The 15,319-nt window shown below is 38.1% G+C and overlaps 1 protein-coding gene across 3 annotated transcripts in view; it reads right to left on the bottom strand.

The window, feature by feature from the left end:
• Tex15 (testis expressed 15, meiosis and synapsis associated) overlaps positions 1-15,319 on the bottom strand; it is a 70,850-nt gene that overhangs the window by 22,137 nt on the left and 33,394 nt on the right. For 2 of the 3 annotated variants that reach the window (XM_059244865.1, XM_059244866.1), the window contains 2 exons: positions 5,950-6,187; positions 403-549 (listed from right to left, as the gene is read on the bottom strand). In XM_059244865.1, coding sequence (XP_059100848.1) covers positions 403-549; positions 5,950-6,187 — 385 coding nt within the window. Of the gene's footprint in view, positions 1-402; positions 550-5,949; positions 6,188-12,664; positions 12,744-15,319 lie in introns of those variants that run through there. The other variant, XM_059244867.1, reaches the window with a different exon arrangement.

Below are 15,319 nucleotides of genomic sequence, written 5' to 3'. Positions count from 1 at the left end.
TAGCACTACATCTACTTGTGTGTTTTTTTCTTTTTTTTAAACATGGGTTCTGGGGATTAAACTCAGGTCTTTTTCTACTTGCAAGGCAAGCACTTTATCAACTAAGCCATCTCCTCAGGCCTGATGTAATGCTCTGATATATATCAGAATGGAGTTATTAATCAAGTTACCTTAAAGTATCTATCACCTGATCCACCATCACCTCTTTTTTTAATGGCAAAATATTTGAAATTTACTTTCAGCGACTCTGAAATAGAAATGATTGTAGTTATGCTATTGAGAAGCCTTGTTCAAAAGAGAAGTTGATAGCTGACTTAGGGACTAAGTCTATGGCACCTAAAATAGTTTCTGAACTAAATATGTGTTCTTTAAGTCATCAAATAAAGGCTAGCATTAACATACCATTGAATTGTAGGCTTGTAGCTCAATGGTATCTTTCAGAGAAGGCATATTTCTTGACATGTGGCAATCAAAGTTAGGAGAAGGATCCAGAGAAACTTTGTTTTTATCCATACAAGGTTGAATTTTCTTGACTTTTCCAAAGAGAACCTAAAAAGCAAAAAGACAACACCCAAATACTTTTAAAGCTTCAAGCTTATAATAGTGACGTATTAATAGAACTGTTAGTCCATGCCCGTGATAAATGTGATGTTTTAACATGGTAATTATATATACCTCTTATTTCCCAAATTAAGCTCTAAGATTAGTTACTTTTAATAAAAATTTCAGAAAATCTACCTTTAGAAGTGAATTTACTGTGAAAGTATATATGAAAGACTATATGAATATTGGAGCTAGAAATAGAGAATGGTGAGTGAGACCAGGAGATGTAATTATAGACAGTAAAGAATTATAGAATTGTTTTTCTGCTTTGGGTTTTTGAGATAGCCTCATTGTAAAGCTCTGGTTAGCCTGAAACATGCTATGTAGACAAGGCTAGCCTCAAACTTGTGATAACTTTCCTGTCTCTACCTTCCAAGTGCTAGGATGACAGGTGTGTATCACCAGGTCCAACTGAAAAATTAAAGTCCTCTGAAAATGCATAAACAAAAGTATACTACACAAGTTAATTTTTTTTTTTTTTGGTATTTTGAGGCAGGGTTTCTCTGTGTAGCTTTGCCCCTTTCCTGGAACTCACTCTGTAACCCAGGCTGGCCTCCAACTCACAGAGATCTGCCTGGCTCTGCCTCTCGAGTGCTGGGATTAAAGGCATGCGCCACCACCGCACAGCTACAAGTTAAACATTTAAGTATTAAAAACAGTGTGAAATACCATGGAACAAACACAAGCAAACAAAAAACAAAGTGAAAAGTCTTCTGAAGAACAGTGGCCAAGAACTGATAACCAAAACCATGCAGATTTTACTATGTAATTGTTTAAGGCTTCTGCACACTATAAACAAAGTAAGTATGCAATTCTAAATGTGTAACTCATGAATGAGTGGAGAAAGGTGAGCTAGAAGTACAAAGAATATCACAAAAGTAGACATTTTATATAAACTGTGTAATTATTTTTTTAAAATAAGATTTTATTGTAATGACTCAAGTAAAAATATTACAGATAGATTAAAGTAGCTACTCATATACACACTAGTCCAGTTGCAAATTCTATGCATCTCAATGAACTTAGAGCAGCCATTCTGAAGTCACAGAACACGGCTTACATTTTCAGTCTTTCAGTTTTACACACACACACACACACACACACACACACACACACCCCAAAACAGCAACAACCAAAAAAAAAAAAGAAACCCAAAAAACAAAATAAACCAACACAGTTGAAACTTAGGAAAACAATTAGCTTTAAATTAGCTTTATATCCTCTTCATGACTCACACGTCCTTTTGCCTGCATCCAGTTCTTCCTCACTACCCAATGGTGCCCTTTCTCAGCGTCTTTTCTAACTGTTATTCTGTACTCACATTTAACAGTTGTTTACATATTCATACATGCATACATTATAGACTAAGACCCATGTATAAAATAAATGTATTTTTTTTTAGTTCATACTCAAACTTGCTGTAACATTACTATTGTTTTCAATAGGCTAATTCCATTCATCCAAACCTCAAAATAATAGTTATTCAACACTGGTATCTTAGATAGGATCCTGGAGTTGAAAATAACTTAATAAACCTGACAAAAATGACTAAAATGTGTGCGTTAGCCAACAGCTCCATGCCACTCTTGGTTCTCAGTTCTGACCAATTTGCTGTAGTTTATAATTAGTTTATAACTTTCTGATACGAACAGGCAAGTGTGGATATACTACTCACAGAAACTCTCTGTTGTGTGTGGAACCTTTCTCTAAATTGAAAATTATTCTACAATAAAGATTAAAAATAACAACACAAATGTTAAAAACTAGACTAACCTGTATTAGTCAACAGGTACTATTCACAAATTGAGCAAATAAAAAGGAAAAAAACCTCAAGGAAATAGCGGGAATTACCAATAGGCAATTTGCTAAATATAAACAATCAAAATATATACATGACAAAGTCTCAACTCAGGAATAATCACATCAAGATCGTTTATTAGCCTAGGAGAGGCCTTATAAGGCTCTCACACATGGGTTTTCCAAGGGTGTGAGGAAAGATGCTGGTAGAGGCACATACTCCGGAGGGAGATAACTACCAATGGTGTCCCTCTCAGGACAACCAGGCATCGCACAACAGAACCTGTAAAAATGCACATCTCTGACTTAAAATCTGTATCTAGGAATGCACCAATTCTTGGCAAAAAGGTCAAGGTGTGGAACACCCACTGTTTCAAGGTAGAGACATTCTGCCTACTATTTTCAGAGGCAGTATTATCAGGAGGACCAGTGCCAGTCTTGTATCAAGCTGCATGAACAAGGGTAGAGCCGTCTTGTGGGGCCACAGTCACATCACTTCTCAACCTTTCTCAACAATTTAAGAGTGCTCTCTCTTAAGTCATTCCTTGAAGCCAGAATTAAAAGAAATGTTGGTAAGAATGTAAGAACTGGACCCTTTAAGCACTGTTGGTAGGAAACTGTGCACAAGGTCTGGAGTCTTAGTGTTTTATCTACCTAGTCTGTTTTACTGTATCATCTCCTCTCTAATCAGCTAATTTTCAATTCCTGAATACTTGCTCAGAATTAGTTTGACCATAAAATTGTTCAAGGTTTTATGCTTGGTCTCAATTGCTTGCCAGTTAAATCATTCCAAAGCTGTTAGAAAAACAGTATGTGGTAATTCCTCAAAATTAAAGTAAATCAGAATTACCATATGATCCAGAAATAGCACGTCTGGGTATATTACAAAAAACTTTAGGACCAGTGAGATGGTCTATCAAGTAAAAGTGCTTGGTGGCAAGTCTAACAGCCTCCATAGGATCCACAGGGTAGAAGGAGATAACAACTGATCCTCACAAGTTGTCCTCTGACTATTACAGGTATAATAAATATAATAAAGAAATTTAAGTACAGGATTTTTTTGTGTGGGGTAAGTATATATGCACACTTGTTTTGTGTTCGTGTGTGGGCGCACGCACATGTTATGGATGCCTGGTGTCTTCCTCAATCAATATCCACCCTATGTTAGAGCAGGGTCTCTCACTGAATCTGGAGCTCACTTATTTGGTTAGACTGGCTGTCCAGCAAGCCCAAGGGATCTTCCTGTTACACTCCATTTCCCCAGAGCCTGCATTATGTGTGATATTCCACATCTCTCTTTACATGCATACTGGGGATCCAAACTCAATTCCTCATACTTGCAAACATGTTAATGACTGAGGCATTCCCCAGCCCCAAAGGGTCTTTAAGAAATATTTGTATATCTGTTATAGAACCACTAGTTTAAATAGTCAAGATGAATAAAAATGTAAATATGGTACATATATTTTATAAAAAGAAAAACCTGACAAGAGGGATGAACACGTAGCACACACTAAGTGATGCGGTCGAGTTAGTGACTTCACTCACTTGAGGTGTTCACAATAGTTAAACTCTACTGTAAGCAGAAGTAGAATGCTGACTTTCAAAGTCTAGAGGGAGAAGGTATGGTATTAACTGTTTAATGTATATAGTATTTTGGTTTGAAGATGCAATGAGTTCTAGAGGAAATGGATGGTGATGATTGAACAACAATATGAATATATTTGAAGCTACTGGATTGTATTTAAAAACTGCTAAGAGTACATTTTATTGTATTTTACTGAAATAATAAAATTTTAAAACATACTTACACATTTATATCATTTTCCAAACACATTTTGGAGAGCCAGAAAGACTCATGGTGTTGGTGTTGGTGTGTATGTGTGTGTACACATGTGTACTAGGGACTGATGCACGCATGTTAGGAAAATACTCTATCCTAAACCATGCAACTAACTCCAAACTTTATTACTGACAATTGAGTGCATATGTTTTTAGTTCTTTTTGTTTTGTTTTTCTTTTTTGAGACAGAATTTCTCTACACAGCTCTGACTGCCCTGGAACTTATTCTGCAGACCAGGCTGGCCTCAAACTCACAGAGATCTGCCTGCCTCTGCCTCCTGAGTGCTGGGATTAAAGGTTGTGTGCCACCACCACTTGGCTTCTGTTTTTCTTTTTCCAGTGTTGGGACTCCAATCCAGGAATTCATGCACACTAGACAAGCACTCTACTACTGAGCACACCCCTAGAATATTTCTGGTTTTGTGTATTTGTGCGCACATACTACGTGCAATATGAGGAGGCCAGAGGATGACTTATTCCTTTGAGACAGGGTCTTTCACTGAAACTGGGGCTAGGCTTGTAGCCAGCAAGTCTGACCCTTCTATCTCTGTGCTTCCTGCACAGCTCCGGGGTTACAGGTGTGTGTGGTCACATCCAGCATTTCACTTGGGTGCTGGGGATCCAAAGTCAGTTTTGTATGCTTGTGCAGCATAACTCCCCACTGGGTTATCTCCCTGATCAGTTATTCTTCTTAATCTGTGTATTTTACAACATCATGTTAATTACCAACTGTGTGTGTATGTACATGTGTGTGTTGGTTCTCTTAAGACTGAGTTTAGGGATGTTCAGGCAACTTTGAACTCTCAGTGTAGCGGGTGTGTGTGTGTGTGTGTGTGTCTTGAACTCAAGATCCTCTTGCCCAAATCTTCAACATATTTGGATACAGGCATGCTTGCCTCATAATATTTTAAAACAAATGATTGTATAGCATTTCCTTAAGCCTTTAAAAACACTCTGTAGAAGCTGGAGAAATGGCTTGGTGTTAAAAGATTTGCTGCTTTTGAGGAACCAGGTTCAGTTCCCAGCATGCACATGGTAGCTTCCGTCCAGCTGTCACTCCAGTTCAAGAGGATACAATGCCCTCTTCTGGTCTGTGGGAGGCACACATGTGCTATACTTACATACATGCAGGCAAACTTAAAAAAATACTTGCCCATCTAATCATAATGGTTATATCATATCTGAGAGAAAGAATATATGAAAATTCTATCGTATACTAAGTGGGTACTTCAATTGTGGCTATGTTTTACTCTAAACAATACTTATGCACACATAAATTTGTTTTCTGAGATCTTATTCTACTCTTTGTTCAAAATTATCATTTTATATAAGCATGGCACATTTGTTAAAAATAATGGACATTAGTATAATGATATTACACAGAAATAGTTCAATAAACCTAGCTTATGCTACAATCACACTGTAGCTGTTCAGAGGATGTAAACTACTATGGTGCTACACAGTATGATAAAAATCAAAGGAGGGACAAGGAACCCAGGGAAAGTATGTACTGGGAAGACAATGATGGGGAGTGCTGCCTTTTTGTGCCACAGTCAGGTAAAGAGTGAAGCAAAGGAAAATTCCAAAGGATGACAAAGGAATTATTTTATGGAATTTTATGTAAGATCATTAAAACTTAAAGCAAACTATGTCCATGCTGACTTTAATTGCTCCTATATTTAGTATTTGTTTTATGCTACTACCTACCTTAAAAATCATAATACTTTCGACAGTAGTGCTTCGACTATAAGCATAGCTCAGGGCAACATCAACATGTCTAAACATATAAACTCCAAGAACAGGATTCCCGAGTATCTTCAGTGTGGATGCTCTGGTACTCGGCCCATTCTGGTAGATTTCTACCATAGCACTCTGAGGAAGTGCTAAGAAGCAGAAATGTTCTTCCAGTTCTCTGCCATATCTTCCATTCTCACGCATCTCTGACCTAAGTAAAAATAAATGATGTACACAGTTAATCTAGAATTTTCAAAAAGATAAACTATTTCAGCCTATCAAAGAAAGCAGAAAGTGTGACAATAGTCAGAGGTACCAACTTACACTAGGATGGTTAAGTCAGGACCGAAAACTATCTGAAGACCAAGTTCAAGATTACACGCCCAGGATTTATGGATAGCTTGAATGGATAACAATTCTGGTAACTCTTTTAATGCAGCCAGTACAAAATCTTAAGCTCTATTACACATGTTTTGTTCTCAAATATCTAACAACTTTTTCTTGTTATAAACATTTAAAAAATAAGGTTCAAAATGCACTGAGCTACCTGATGCTTTAGCCAAAGTAACAGTCATAGGGCTGGAATAATAAAGTATATTTCATTTTACTGGCCTCCACAGTTTATGGCAGTCCAATATTATCTAACCAATTAAGTCCTTCATATGAATGAAAAGCATATATTCATTTGTTGTATCTCTTATATTTTACCAATTAAGTCAATATTGTAAACATTCTTTAATTGTATCTTCTATGATGATCTGTGTCTAGTGACCTAGAGTATTATTTTTCAAATTTTGGGGGGATGTCATGAAGCATATCACATAGGATGGTGTACTTGATATATACACATAATAGGTGTATATGTATATATTTAATGTATATATATATATATATGCATATATGCACATTCTGAATATTCTATAGCTTGGCCATTCTCCCATCTCTCTCTTTCTCAGGCCTTCCCAGTCCTACTTAAATTAGGCCTGCTCATAATCTTACAGTGGTCTTTAAGGGAAGAATCACATACCTCTCTTTAGATGAAAATCTTGAAATGTTAACCTCAGCAAGGAATGCATGCTGTAAGCTGGAGGGGGATGAAGCAAGGTCTCTTGTACTAGTCAGTTGTAAAAACAAAAGAATTGGTCTTAAAGACCATTAAAAACTGATAATCTGGTGGATACTCATCTATGTAAGGAAAATATTCTTTGCTGATGAGAAATCTTAGTAGTTTGTATAGAATGTCAACAGTTACAACACTCCCTTCGATCAATGCCCAGCTGAGAACAAGGCTTGATACTACAGTGCTGTGGCGGCTGAGATGAGGGAGCTGTGGGATTCTGCAGGTGGCACAAGCTGCTTCATAATGTTTAAGAGGTCTCCATAGCATTAACTGCCAAGTGGCATGCCAAGTGCTGCTGCAGAAGCTGCAGCCAGTTATCCCAAAGATCAGCCGAGGTGACTGATGAAGGCGGATACACAGCAGACACTCACCAGCTTTCTACTGAAGATACCATCTACAATTCTCAGAGCTAGTAGAGATTAACATCTACCTTCAAAGGACAGCCTCTCTTTTTAGTGGCTAATGTGACTAGTGACATTAAAATAAGGCCAATTCCCATTTATCACCTGTCTGAAAATCCTAGCGTCCTTACGAATTATAGAGAATTTACACTGCCACTGCTCTGTAAATGAGTTAATGAAGCCTGGACAAGAGCACAGCAAAATGATTTACAGCATGGTAAGTGATAAAGGCAGAATGCAGGCTGTAGAGGAAGGGTTTTTGACAGTGCCACTGCTGGCCATGTTGGCCCAAAGTATCATTTTAATCAATCATCTTGTTTGTAAACATTATAGTATTATTGCTATTATTTGTTAGCTTTCCTGAGTTAGGGTTTCTGTGGCCCAGGTTGGCCTTGAACTCCTAAAACTCCTGCCTCAACCTCCCAAGTACTGGGATTATAGGCATAGTCATACTTGACAACATGGTATCATTTTAAGGTATTTTACTGATTGAAAAATATGTAACAATAAAATCTCAGCTAATCAGTCTTAGAAAGCTTTTTCTGAAGTTTCACAACTGTGGTAATGGGTATGCTTCAGTTTTATCAAATGCTTTCAGAATTACATTTGAAAACATTTTAGGCCTAAGTAGAACTTAAGATTGTAAAAATGCTAACAAAAAGTATCAGGTTTTAGAACTATTTCTGGCTCTGTAAATTGTGTAAGAATTTGGCTTTTCAAATGTTATCCAAACACTAAGATAATGTCTCAATGTCAGACATCAGCCAGCTCTGAATCTTGTGAACCGAGAAATACAAAGTTCCATTTAGGTGCTATCAGGAGAGAAGAGTTAACTCAGAGAACAAAGGGCATTCCCCCAGGAAGGTCCTAAGGTGTTTAGAAGAAGACAAAGGAAAGGGGTATGTGTGGTTCTGTGTTCTCAGGACCAGAAAGACCGAGTATGGCAGCTGCTGAGTACTGACACTAGTCAAGAGAGCTACAGGCTTTGCAACTGTGTTGTAAAATCCAGGGGGCATACACTGGCCACTCTGGAACCTTTCTTTTTCTAATTAAAATATTTTCATATATATTTGTATTATATTCTTTCCCCTCTCTCAAATCTTCCCAGGTCCTCCCTATCTCCCTAACTTCATATTCTCTTTCTCTCTGAGATAAGTGAGTACAGCCAATATACCCAACCACACTGCATTGGAGAAAAACTCAATTTCCCTTTCGCAGCAGGTATCAATTTCAAATAGCTCCTTTGTTAGGGATGGTACTCTGTGTTCATTTCTCCTTCTCTGTGCTGGGATTGCCCGTGTTTTGTCTGGTTTGAATCTGTTCATGTCTTGTGTATACTGTCATAGTCTCTGTGAGTTCATCTGTGTATCAGTCCTGTTGTGTCTGGATGACTGCTTCCTAGGAGTCTTCTTACACCACTCCTGGCCTTTACTTTACATTCTCCAATCTCTCAAGGTCAGCAAAGGAGTTTCACTTATCTTTTTAGTTCTCAATATAGCACTAATGTGGCAAGTTGTTCCTGTCTGAAATTTCTAAAATTCACAAAGTAATTTTCTCTATGTCTTTTGGACACTGCAAGCCATTCTGACTTTAGTCTCAATGTCTCCTTTGGAGATGACAGACGCCGTGAATCTGAATAGACTGTTGTGTGTATAGTAATGTATAATCAGGTAAGCATATGAAGAACGAACACTCACCAAAGGCTCTATTACCAGATTCCATGCTAAAGGTTATATCTATCTTGAGTATTAAAAAATTAAGAGACCGGGGAGATGGTTCAGTGGGTGAAGTGTTCCTAGGCAAGTATGAGGACCTTAGTCCAGATCCTCAGCAGACACATAAATGGCAGACATGGTATTCCAAGCCTGTAAATCATGCTGGAGGGCTAGGGAGATGGTGTATCGTGTGGACTTTCTGGCCTGCTTTTCTAGCTGAAACAACAAGGTTCAATAAGAGACTGGCTCAAAAAATAAGGCAGAGAGCAAGACACAAAGATACCTCAATTTGTCCTCCAGTTTCTACACATGCACGCAGACACACAGCACACACAGACACACACTCAAAATTAAAAAATATTTGGAGTTAATAACTTTCTGAAAACTTTTCTCACGTTTTTATGCAGCAATCTTAATGAGGAACAAATGTATCAGACCCTGATCCTTAAACATACTTTCAGCTCTGAAATAAAAAGCTCAGAATCAACCTGGCACTCAAGTACTGAAATCTGCAACACTCCTGCTTGCAGGCTTGTCACTGTGGCCTTTCTTCTTTCTTCTTTTTACTACTATATTACTAATTACTAAGTAAAAAACAGTAATCAAAGACTTAAGTTAAAAAACTCCATAAAGAAGCTAGTTTGCATAGAGTAACTCAGGAGAAACAAAATTAGAATCTTGTATGTCTTTCCAAAGATTGTTTGAAAATCTCTGAAGCCAAATATGGGGCAAGTGCTTCCTTCACGTGAAGGCCTATGCCATAGTTACTTACATCATCCTAAATAGATTCCAAGATAACTTGCAGATAGTAGGTAGACAGCAACTGGTCTGTATATATGATCGCTGTATGTATGTATGTATGTATGTATGTATGTATGTATGTATGTATCTATCTATCTATCTATCTATCTATCGCCTATAAGGTAAATATAGCTTAAATTTAATTGGCAACGAAAGAATATATGAACTGTTTAGGTACTTGGTGTGCATAAAGGAGAAAAAGAAAGCATTATATACTATATGTTTGTTATAAAACAAATGAAATGAGGTTCTTTAGAAAGCTTGACAGGGAACTCAATTGCCATCAGACTGTCAGTGATTAAGTACTTAACATCTAGCCAGCTTGAAGTGTAATACAATATTTCTGCTTTAAGTCTTGGGAAATATGCCAAGAAATCTCAGATGTCTGAAGCTGCACACAGTGCCAAACCCTGTAATTTTTTCCCACTGTTGCTGTGTATGTAGACATACATGTTTGCATGTGTGTAGGTATGTATGCACATCCTCCATCACTCTTCTACCTTCTTCATTTGGCAGGGTCTCTCAATCAAACCCAGAACTCAATGACATGGCTAGGTCTGCTAGCCAGCTTACTTTGGGGATCCCCATCTCCACCTTCCCAGGCTGGAATTATAGGCAGGCTACCATGCCCACCTCACATTGTAGGTTTCTGGGGAACTACATTCCAATCCTCACACTTGCACTGCAAGTAGTCTAACTACTGAGGAACGCGCCCCCCCCCCCCACTGAAATCTGTAATTTAATACTTGATCTTAAGAACTTAATCATGCTTGCTGGCTATTATGTTTGTAGTCTGAGGTGTGACAGCAAAACCTTTTCCTTGTTTCTAATTCAAGGACATACGATGTGTATCATAGACCCTGGAATCCTCACTAATCACAACTTAGTTTGGGTAAGTTTTACCGCCTGGAAGCACTTTATGGCTTTTCTCTAGTATATCTGAATTAGCACATCTTCATCACTCCTACCCTTTGGGGAAAAGCACTATGATACTTCAGTTGATCTGATATTGGAGAAAGCTACAAACTGACCATGGGTGGTTGATATATAACACGTGGATATACTGGGCAAAATAATTATTCACATTCCAGGCAGGAAGGAATAGTACTGTGTCAAACTTCACTGTGATGCAGCAATATGAAAAGTTAAAATTATGAATAACAATTTTGGAATTTTGGGTTCAGTAGTTTTGGACCACGGTGGCTGTGGAAACAAAACCACAACTGGGAGGCATAACTGTACATGACATATAGTCAGAGACTAGGATTCAACAGTTTAAGAAACAAACTTGCTACTCCTGTGAAATAAAGCAGGGTTTTTGTTTTCTATTGTTGCTGTAACAAACTTCCAGAAACATAAAGAAACACAGATTTATCTCACAGCAGTTATGCAGCTATTTGGTCTAGCATGGGTTTTACTGGGGTAAGATCAAATATCTGGCCTGTTTCTGAGATTCTAGAGGAGGATACCCCTTGCTTGTTGGCAGAATTCACTAGTACTAGTAGAATGACATCCTGTCTTCTTGCTCATTATTCAAGGCCTTTCCAACCTCTAGCAATTACCTGTACATTCTCTGGCTTATAATCCATTTTCTTCATCTTCAAGGTCAGCAAAAGCAGGCTAAGACCCTCTCACCACCTCTGTCTTTCCCCAATCTCTTCATCTTCTCTCTCTGATTTATGTTCTTATGATATTCCATTTTTAAAGAACTCAAGTAATTAAACCTAATCCACCTAGATAATGGAACACCCCCACATCTCAAGGTCTGCAAACTCAGTTACACCAGCAACACTTTGCCAAGGAGGGTAACATACATATTGAGGATGTCTTGGGAGGGTATTACGAGCTTCTTTAAATATTTTTTATTTTTCCATGTATAGGTGTTTTGCTTCTATGTATATATGTGTACCACATGCATAAATAGAGTCCACAGAAGCCAGAAGAGGGTGTCAGGTTCCATGGAACTAGACTTACGGACGATTGTGATCCACCATGTGGGTGCTGGGAATAATCTGGATCCCCTAAGAGCAGTAAAACTGAGCCATCTCTCCAACCCCTCAAACTCTTTACTATGGACAGATTCTGAATTTAACCTTTCAACCTTTTCCCTACGCCATCTTAACCATGTCAGATGCCTCTTATGGTGTGCCAGCAACAATGAGGCCTATATGCCTTTTTGTGTCAATGACCAGGTGACAACATACTTCACCAACCCAGGATTTTCAAGCAAGTCTCATAGTGTTCCTTCACTGAACTATCTTAACTATACTTACATATCAGTGAAATAATAAAGCAAGGGGAGTGAGGCAACAGATGGGTCAGGTTATGTACGATGATCTAGAATTGTAAAGTAGTAAGCAGTCTATTCATCTAGTACCCCTTCTCATAAACAACATTCAACACAAACCCTTTCCAGTGATCACACAATGCCATTTTCTATTCAGTTCACACAGAGAACTATCCAAAAATTCCATCCATTTCCTACATCTCACTCTATATCCATGAAATGTGTGATATGCCTTCATTTCCAATAGGTCTGAATACTTATCCATAGAGTCTATATCCATTCAAGAAGCACATTTACTAAGAATTAAATAATCCACAGTCAAAATACAACTGTGGGGAGGGGGGAAACAGAGAACTACAAATACCTTTTTTTAAAGTGAAGAATGGTACAGCAATGGCCAGTGTCAACTGAGCCTCACTGTAAAGTATATCCTTCTAAATAACTAGGTCAGATCTCAGAATTCCAAAGGCTCGTAACCATAGCAGGAGAACTTCAGACAATGGTTGAGACTATGGATTTCTGTTTCCTAGTAACAAGTCTCTGAGACTTTTTCATCAAATAAAATTGAATATATAATGACCTTTACCTGGATTTTAATTTGGAGCTGTGCTGTGGGATGGTCTGTATGTCAAGTGTGTTGCTGATTGGTTGGTAAATAAATCACTGATTGGCCAGTGGCCAGGCAGGAAGTATAGGCGGGACTATAGGAGTATAGGAGGAGAATTGAGAATTGAGAGAACAGGAAGCTGGGTGAGAGAGACACTGCCAGCAGCCACCATGACAAGCCACATGTGAAGATGCCGGTAAGCCACGAGCCATGTGGCAAGGTATAGATTAATGGAAATGGATTAATTTAAGATATAAGAACAGTTAGCAAGAAGCCTGCCACGGCCATACAGTTTGTAACCAATATAAGTCTCTGTGTTTACTTGGTCGGGTCTGAGCGGCTGTGGGACTGGCGGGTGAGAGAGATTTGCCCTGACTGTGGGCCAGGCAGGAAAACTCTAGCTACAGAGCTGCATTTTCTTCTCTTCTTGCATTAAAAATCTTTCACTATCTGTGTAGAGAACTAGAGGGTACTGTCATGCTCTGATTTTATATTTCTGTTGGGGGGGGGGAGCTCGGGTCTTCATATTTATGTAGAAAGCACACTATCAAACGAGCCATCTCTCTATCTCCATTAAAATTTTTTTTTCCAAGACAGGTTTTCTCTGTGCAATAGCCCTGGCACTCACAAGAGGTCTTCCTTGCCTTTGCCTCTTGAGCGCTGGGATTAGAGAGAGGTGTATACCACCATGCCTGGCAAAACTCTTTACTGTATAAATTTGAGTTTATTCATCAGGAAGGAAATATTGAAAAGAATGTCTTTAGGAAATATCAAAGGTGCCAGACCTGTGCTTTGTCCCAAACTTAAGTCTTGGTTAAATATTGTTCTTTTTAAACCTATATTCATACAAACTCTGAAAAAGATGAATTCTCTTTATTAAACTTACAAAGCTGAACTCTGTGGAGATGATATAACAATGAGAAAACATCTTTTATAAATCTTAATTTTCTATTATTTTAAAAAAGTGAGTTTTGATTTAATCAGGTAACAACCCTAACCCTAAACATACTGACGTTTTTGTGTATTTTCTCCAGTAACTACAAGGATGTGCCCAAGCCAGGTTATCTCCAACCTCCCACCTAAGAACAGAGGGGAGGTGGCTGCTATCCTCCCTCAACCAAAGCCGTATTTAGGAATAACTTACTTGGGGTATCTTTTTCCCAGTACAAAATTCAGTTTCAGTTGAGAGACTGTAGGGACTTCAAGGATAGACAATTTACTGTCTTAAAAATGACTTTTCATAATCTCAGCTATGAGGTGGTCTTTATCAGGAGTAATTTATTAGGTAACTCAAGATTATCATCAGGACTGGTTTTATCCCATTTTTCTGCCCTAATGCCCTTAGCACTGGGTCATCCAAATAATAGTCTCATGCCAAGAGCGCTATCATTACCAGGAAAACTGTGTTTCCTTGCTCATATCAGATTGGCTTCTTTCTCAGAGCCTCTTAAGTCAATCTTTCTCACTATCATTTTCCTACACTGTTATAATTCTACCTACCCTTAGAACTAATCCTTAATAAAGCAGATGAAATTTACCATGGGATGAACAACGTAAAACTGAACATTTACGTAAGAATTTAATCACAGCATCAAGGTGAGTACAGACAATATTTAAAATGATATACTTTCATATAGATTTAAGATATTTATAAATTCTAAACAAGGGGGGACTCAGCTGGTACACATGTGAACAAACTTGAGGATTAAATTCAGTAACTCTTGCACCCAGAAGTCCAGTTCAAATTTCTAAACTTTTTCAAACAAAACATCTCTAAGGCTCCTAGATCAACTCCTGATTTGTATACCTATATTTTATTATAATCTACTATTTCATATTTACCTGGATATCTTGTTTATTATAACTTGATTTTTAAGGCTCAAGAGAAAAATCATAAAACTTTTTGTTTTGTTTTTTGTTTTTTTGTTTTTCGAGACAGGGTTTCTCTGTGTAGCTTTGTGCCTCTCCTGGAACTCACTTGGTAGCCCAGGCTGGCCTCGAACTCACAGAGATCCTCCTGGCTCTGCCTCCCCAGTGCTGGGATTAAAGGCGTGCGCCACCACCGCCTGGATCATAAAACTTTTTAAGTCAATAAACTAATTTATTCACATTTCTCTTTAGGTATGAAATATTATGTTTGGAACAGAAAGTATGCAAATGCCCAATGAGTGTCCAAATTCGGCTTTACTAATTTACTGGCTAAGAAGTTCAAACAATGTGTGTAAGAATGCAGAATGGCATCTTGTTGGAGACCACAGATTATAAACTTATTGACTTCTCTAAGAGGGGTGGTGGGAAATGAAGGGACAGGCAGTCAGGGCTACTAGTCTTTTTCTTTTCATCTCTCCGCTCTATCATTCTGTTCTGCTAAGCATTCTATTCATTTTTCCTTCCACCTGGGACTCCAAGCTT

The sequence above is a fragment of the Peromyscus eremicus genome, chromosome 17 (assembly GCF_949786415.1).
Source record: "Peromyscus eremicus chromosome 17, PerEre_H2_v1, whole genome shotgun sequence".
In the NCBI taxonomy this organism is placed as follows: Eukaryota; Metazoa; Chordata; class Mammalia; order Rodentia; family Cricetidae; genus Peromyscus; species Peromyscus eremicus.
The sequence above is the reverse complement of the archived record's forward strand: the minus strand, read 5'-3'. Positions and strand labels throughout refer to the sequence as shown.